This window comes from Triticum aestivum, chromosome 4A, assembly GCF_018294505.1.
Source record: "Triticum aestivum cultivar Chinese Spring chromosome 4A, IWGSC CS RefSeq v2.1, whole genome shotgun sequence".
Taxonomy (NCBI): Eukaryota; Viridiplantae; Streptophyta; class Magnoliopsida; order Poales; family Poaceae; genus Triticum; species Triticum aestivum.
In genome coordinates, this window is record NC_057803.1 from 585222788 (window position 1) to 585229387 (window position 6600).

General features: G+C 42.7%; 1 protein-coding gene across 4 annotated transcripts; it reads right to left on the reverse strand.

Moving 5' to 3' along the window:
• Positions 1-266: 266 nt before the first annotated feature.
• LOC123087200 (uncharacterized) lies at positions 267-5201 on the reverse strand. Of its 4 annotated transcripts, XR_006441271.1 has the most exons (8): positions 4973-5201; positions 4735-4890; positions 3721-3820; positions 2182-2927; positions 1995-2065; positions 1123-1716; positions 983-1048; positions 267-636 (listed from the first exon to the last, which is right to left on the reverse strand). XR_006441271.1 is itself a non-coding variant. In XM_044509138.1 (7 exons), the coding sequence occupies exons 5-7, from the start codon at positions 2674-2676 to the stop codon at positions 993-995; spliced, it is 1332 nt and encodes a 443-aa protein (XP_044365073.1). In that variant the 5' UTR covers positions 2677-2727; positions 2842-2927; positions 3721-3820; positions 4735-4890; positions 4973-5201; the 3' UTR covers positions 983-992. The 4 variants fall into 4 exon arrangements, 3 of the variants coding, with proteins under 3 accessions (XP_044365073.1, XP_044365072.1, XP_044365071.1); XM_044509138.1 differs by lacking the exon at positions 267-636 and having other exon boundaries at positions 1995-2727; positions 2842-2927; XM_044509137.1 differs by lacking the exon at positions 267-636 and having other exon boundaries at positions 1995-2727; positions 2822-2927.
• Positions 5202-6600: the final 1399 nt, after the last annotated feature.

Consider the following 6600-nt stretch of genomic DNA (forward strand, 5'->3'; position numbering starts at 1 on the left):
TAACCTTCTTTTAAGACAAACTTAAGAGCTCATTGAATTCGAGTTCATGGACTAAAATCACCTCCCCAATGGCCTGGTAAAGCAGCCTCTTGAGCAGAGCCTCGCTTCAGCTCTGCTAAGACAGGGAGATTCTACCACATGATGGCAATTCCTTTTCTACAAGGATTTTTCTCCCAAACAAAAGGGCCGACCAAAGGAGATTCTACTCTACCACATGGCAATAGCAAGTGATGCAGGTAGAGAAATGCAAGCATAACATCAGCTGATTCAGAGCTACCAGCTAGGCTACATCGCATAGTATTAGGATGTCTTGATGTAAATTTATACTCCATTACACAGCTGATTCGAAGCTAGTGCCAGCTACACTACTTTCAGCACATGTACCACCATCAGCGCACAACATCATGTGCTCAGACCAGCTACAAAAAACGTCCTGCCTAACAACTACTCCCTCCGTTCCTAAAATATATTATGACGTTCTGGTACTTCAAACTGAACTACCAAAACACCATATATTTAGGAACGGAGGGAGTACTACTTGGCAGAACAAGCCGCCGTTTGGCTGATAAAACTGCTTCAATGCAAAATCTTCTCACCCTTCAGAGCCCCAAGCTTCCACTGTACACCAGGTATTTTCTGCACACATAATAAACTTCATTCATCAGCCCGCTGGCTGGTAGGGTAACAGCAGCAGCAAGTTAACTGACAACAAGTAGTGTGACACCAAATCCAAATGAACTGAACAACTACTCTACCAATTATTACTCCCTCCTATAACCACCATTGACAAGAACAAGCCGTGACAAGATATGAACTAAACAACTACTCCGTTTGTACACTAATTGAGACGTTTTTGCAGTTCAAACTGAAACGTCCTACACTAGTGTACAGAACTAGCACCAATTATTACTACCTCCTACAAGTTATAAACAGGACATCATCAACGGACACAGTAATGCACTCAAGTGGATTATATACGCACCTCATTGCTTTTACTTCTGCCCTTCCTGCGCGTTCACTTTCTTCACTTTGTTCAATGGGAATCTAACTGCAAACACACAAACACATCATCAGAGATAGCACCTATGGACCAAACAACACTAAGTGCATTATGATACCAACCATCATTGAAGTAAACAAAACCTAATGCAGTCAACTCTGGGATCTCCTCAGTCATACTCTCACGCTCGCTCCGCGTAACAAACACCACATGAAAAGCACCACTGTCATAATAAAGATCCCTAGGAACTGAATAATCCAACACCACCATCAAATTTTTTGAGGGGGGAGACCCGTTCACAGATTTGCTGGTTGATGAAGAGTTGGACGCATCAGGCGGTGGCAATGCAGATTTGCTGGTTGATGAAGTGTTGGACGCATCAGGCGGTGGCAATGCAGATTTGCTGGTTGATGAAGTGTTGGACGCATCAAGCGGTGGCAATGCGGGAAGAGATTCACTAGTGAAAGTGCTGCATGTACCAGGCATTGGCCCTGAACCAAGATTTTTGCGTGATTTCTTGAGAGTGACAGTTCCCAATTGTTCCTTGAACGAATCACACTTATCATCATAACTGTCAAGGGCCACTGTCAGTTGACTTGGCTTGAGAGTCTGTTTAAGCGCAACCAAGCATTCCAACTTACGGCCCTCTTTGACTTCAACAAGATAGACGTCAGGGCCCTTCACGCCATATGTTTCATCATCCAATATTACGTTCTCTACAGCATAAATATGTCTTAGTTCAAGGTATCCGTACAAATTTAACTCTGAACTAACATCAAACAGAAATAGGCTACTTATAAAAAAACTGTAGGCCTACAACTACAAGGTCCAGGCCACGAATATGTTACTTCAACGAGTACTAGACCTATCATGGGACCCTACTATGAAAGCTGTAAGTTCCCATGACAAAGCACAACTAGAGTATCAGGTTGTAAACCTATGATGCACAGCTACAGAACACTAAGTAGCATATAATAAGGTTCAAAGAACATACTAAATTTCTTGACAGCTGTTTGTGTGATACTTGTCCATTCAACTCTGAAGACTGGTAAACCCCGGAGGTGGCTGGCCCATTTCAGAAGAGCAAGTTTAACAGCAGAAGGTAAATCATTGATAGGGAGCTTAGCAAGATTTGCAAGATCATCCGCAAAAAACATCAGCTCTCTCGGTTTCCAACTTACCATAAACCAACTGAACCGCATTCTCATCGCCCTTAATGTTAGATAAAAGTCACAATGCTCATCGCCCCTCTTGATTGGATGCTCGCCAGTTAGGACATCCGCTGTTGTTCTGGAATTAGTCCATAGAAGCAACTTACGGATCTTCAACTGTTCCGCTTTGTACAGAAGGGCATACGCGGCATACATTTCCGCTTCAACCGCTGAAGAGCACACAAGGCCCGAGAAAACCTCTGAATAAACAATTTCATCATCTTTCCAGATTATGTAAGAGAAGCTTGCTGTGTTAGTGACACTATCAAATGAAGCGTCACATTCTCCTTTGAAGAATTGTTCCCCAGTCCCATCATCCGGCTGCCTAACTCCGTAATAATACATCAAGGTCTCAATGGTGGAATATGATGAGTCCCAATCCTCGATGACATAAACTTTCTTGTCAAGTAGGTGGTTCAGAAAAAGCTCCCATTCACCATCATTGCAGCCATGCTCGTAACACATAACGTCGAAGCAACTCAGATAACAAGGATTATGCCCACAAATTTCCAACCTCTGACGTTGTAAAAAGACCATCCATCGATCATTGATAGGACAAGGGCTAATTAAACACCGCGACACCAGCTGTGGCCTAAAATAGTTCTTGTACCTGGTCTGAAAAGCACGGACCTTAGTAGTTGTATGATTGGTGTCCTCTACAATCCTCTTGCGCAAAGCTTGAACATCACCGCGCTGAAATTTGCTATCGTCGTCACCTGCAACAAATTGTAAAAGGTAGCCAAATTTAGGGTTGCACTGAGAAACCATAAGCTTACTTGTTTACAATGTGTGTAACAAGTGTAGAAATGAAACAAATAAATAGATATGACAACAGAATTTCTTAGGGAGTTTTCTCAAAATAGAACTTGTACATATATGGTGATCGATAAGTGATCATAGCTTGTTCGAAATTTACAAAACATTAGCATAAGGGCTAGAAAAACCATGTGAAAGAAGAGACTCTGATTGCGAGAAACGATGAGAAACTTCTTGCCATAATCTTAATATACAGATGATAACCAAAAAAAATAAACAGAGAACACATCCATACAAAACAACAATTGTGTGTTTAAGTAACTGAAATGAGAGGGGGCACATAATACCGTGCCATGGGAACTTAAAATGCATACATACAGGTTAAAAGTACCAAAAATGCTCAGACATACAACAGGTTGGCATCGCTATATGCAGAGAATACATGTGACAATTGACAACCAAAAATTATGAATCAACAGAAATTCAAGAAAAAATTTTAGCCGGCAAATATAGTTTTGACAAAGTTTTCATATTATATTTTAGCCGGCTGTCATTACAGCATCTACAAATGGAGCCCCCGTACCACCCTAAACGTCCGGGCGGCCTGCCCGGTCACTGCCAGAACAAGAAAATGGCACCCAACCGGACCCGGCAAACCCAGCCCAAATGCTCGGTATGACTGGCACCCGGACACATCCGCCGACATTTGGGGGGCTCAAATTGGTGTGTGTGGTTGTAGATGCTCTTACTCACCGAATACTCATCTGGTTGGTAAGGAAGTTCGTCCCAATGGAGCTTTGCAAGTGCCACATGAATGTTCACGAGATCTCACTTGTTGGACCGTGAATGTAATCTACATGCCAAATGGAGATCAAGGAGTCAAAACAAAGTTATTCACTACACTGACCTTCCTCTGGTCACAAATATAAGCAGTTTATGACATATATATACAATTACAAGTAGACAAAATACATATTATGAAACTACTTTTCATGATCGATGAATCGGGTAGAAATTAAACCTTGTACTGCAAAACTATTGACAGTCAAAGTTGAGAGATTTGACTTGGGATAAACCTTAAACTAATTTATGTTTGTGATGAGAGATGCTTTGAACATGATGAAAGTGCTAGCATCCTATGTAAGCCCGGATTATAGTCCCCGGAAAAAGAAATGTTTTTCTTACAATAGGTCTATGGGTGCAAGTAACGTTACTACTACATGCCGGCCAGGAGTAGAATTGTCCTGGTACACAAGCTTATTTTATTTGGTTAAATAAAACATATTAGAATTTACTTTGGCACGCATAGGGACAAGAAACAAACTGTCAAGCAATCCAGTCTATGTCCAGATATTATTCATCGGTCATCACTCAATCTGCGTTTGCAGACTTGGAAGGTACAATAGTACAATTTAGAGCCTTGCGTTGGCAAATCCCACCGTGACAACAAAAAAAAGTACTTAAACGCTACAATTATTAGCACCCTTCAAAATCGTTTGCAAAAGGAACAAGATAGAAAAAGAATATAAAGCATAAGCCGTCTCCATTGAAAATTGGTCCATTAATCAAAAAGGACTTATTCTTCCTCCTTCCTTTTCCACTGAAAAATAAATACACGTAATCCTTCTGTACAGTATCATTTCGTTTTCTAATGAAAGGAACCATCCACCATTATCAAAATCTATACGAGAATTTTAAGAAGAAGAAAAATGGCCCCGATGTTTCCTTGGGTTAAGAAAAAAAGAAAACAGATGGGTTGCATCTCACACTTTAACAAGCATCTGACACATCCAGTAATATCCTGCCTCCATTGGTAACAGGCTAGGGAGGGCGTAGAGCGTGCAGATCCGTGACCGCGTACGGACGCATCGCTCCTTGGGTGGGGATGGGATGGGAGGGATGCATCGCATCAACCAGCAGTCCCTGCAGGATGCAGGATGAGGGGGAAATCAAATACCCAAAGGGGGAAAAGGCAGGGCCAAGAAATCAGTAAACAAATGCATACCGGATGACGCAGGCAGGCGACGTAAGATTGGGTCTCCATACTCTCTCTTTTCGCAAAGAGGGGGGCGCAGAGAGAGACCTCCCCTTACGCCTCTCCGGAGCAAATCTCCCACTCCATGACCAGATTCCTTTCCTACCTGCGCACGCAACGCAGGAGAGAGACGGAGCAGCTGGCGCCGCACGAAAAGTGGAGAGATCTATTTCCAGCCGCCGCAGGAGATAGATAGAGGAGGGGATGAGGGGTGCAGCTGGGCTATTTGTGCAACCCTAGGACGTCAAATCCCGATCTTACCCCTACCCCGGATGAAATACCTCTCGTGCCCTCGCTGCGCGCGAATTTCCTTTTATACCCCAACTTCGGCTCAGTCTCTTTTCGTTTTTTATTAGGGTACCACCGTACCAGCCAGTGATTAAGTTTTTTTTCTCTATTTCATTTATCAGCCAGTCACTAATTCTGGGAAAAAGGAGGAGTACTGATTGTTGTTCTTGGGGATGATGGTTACTCGCGTGTTTCTTTTCTTTATTTATAGCTGGAAACCTCCCAAAGTTACCACCAAACCGATACAACCCGGTGGCACTTGGATTCAAGTTTTACAACTTACTATGTTACTTCAACAAGTAGCTGTAAGTTCAGGCCACGAATATGTTACTTCAACGAGTACTAGACCTATCATGGGACCCTACTATGAAAGCTGTAAGTTCCCATGACAAAGCAAAACTAGAGTATCAGGTTGTAAACCTATGATGCACAGCTACAGAACACTAAGTAGCATATAATAAGGTTCAAAGAACATACTAAATTTCTTGACAGCTGTTTGTGTGATACTTGTCTGTTCAACTCTGAAGACTGGTAAACCCCGGAGGTGGCTGGCCCATTTCAGAAGAGCAAGTTTAACAGCAGAAGGTAAATCATTGATAGGGAGCTTAGCAAGATTTGCAAGATCATCCGCAAAAAACATCAGCTCTCTCGGTTTCCAAGTTACCATCAACCAACTGAACCGCATTCTCATCGCCCTTAATGTTAGATAAAAGTCACAATGCTCATCGCCCCTCTTGATTGGATGCTCGCCAGTTAGGACATCCACTGTTGTTCTGGAATCAGTCCATAGAAGCAACTTACGGATCTTCAACTATTCCGCTTTGTACAGAAGGGCATACGCGGCATACATTTCCGCTTCAACCCCTGAAGAGCACACAAGGCCCGAGAAAACCTCTGAATAAACAATTTCATCATCTTTCCAGATTATGTAAGAGAAGCTTGCTGTGTTAGTGACACTATCAAATGAAGCGTCACATTCTCCTTTGAAGAATTGTTCCCCAGTCCCATCATCCGGCTGCCTAACTCCATAATAATACATCAAGGTCTCGATGGTGGAATATGATGAGTCCCAATCCTCGATGACATAAACTTTCTTGTCAAGTAGGTGGTTCAGAAAAAGCTCCCATTCACCATCATTGCAGCCATGCTCGTAACACATAACGTCGAAGCAACTCAGATAACAAGGATTATGCCCACAAATTTCAAACGTCTGACGTTGTAAAAAGACCATCCATCGATCATTGGTAGGACAAGGGCTAATTAAACCCCGCGACACCAGCTGTGGCCTAAAATAGTTCTTGTACCTGGTC

What these genes read in the sequence shown, in the direction of transcription:
- LOC123087200 (XM_044509136.1), bottom strand. Translation starts at nt 2,748, where the DNA reads ATGGTCTTTTTACAACGTCAGAGGTTGGAAATTTGTGGGCATAATCCT. An exon ending in AACAGCTGTCAAGAAATTTA is followed by an intron (nt 1,717 to 1,994) that starts GTATGTTCTTTG and finishes TTTATGCTGTAG; the next exon opens with AGAACGTAATATTGGATGAT. An exon ending in TTTTGTTTACTTCAATGATG is followed by an intron (nt 1,049 to 1,122) that starts GTTGGTATCATA and finishes GTGTGTTTGCAG; the next exon opens with TTAGATTCCCATTGAACAAA.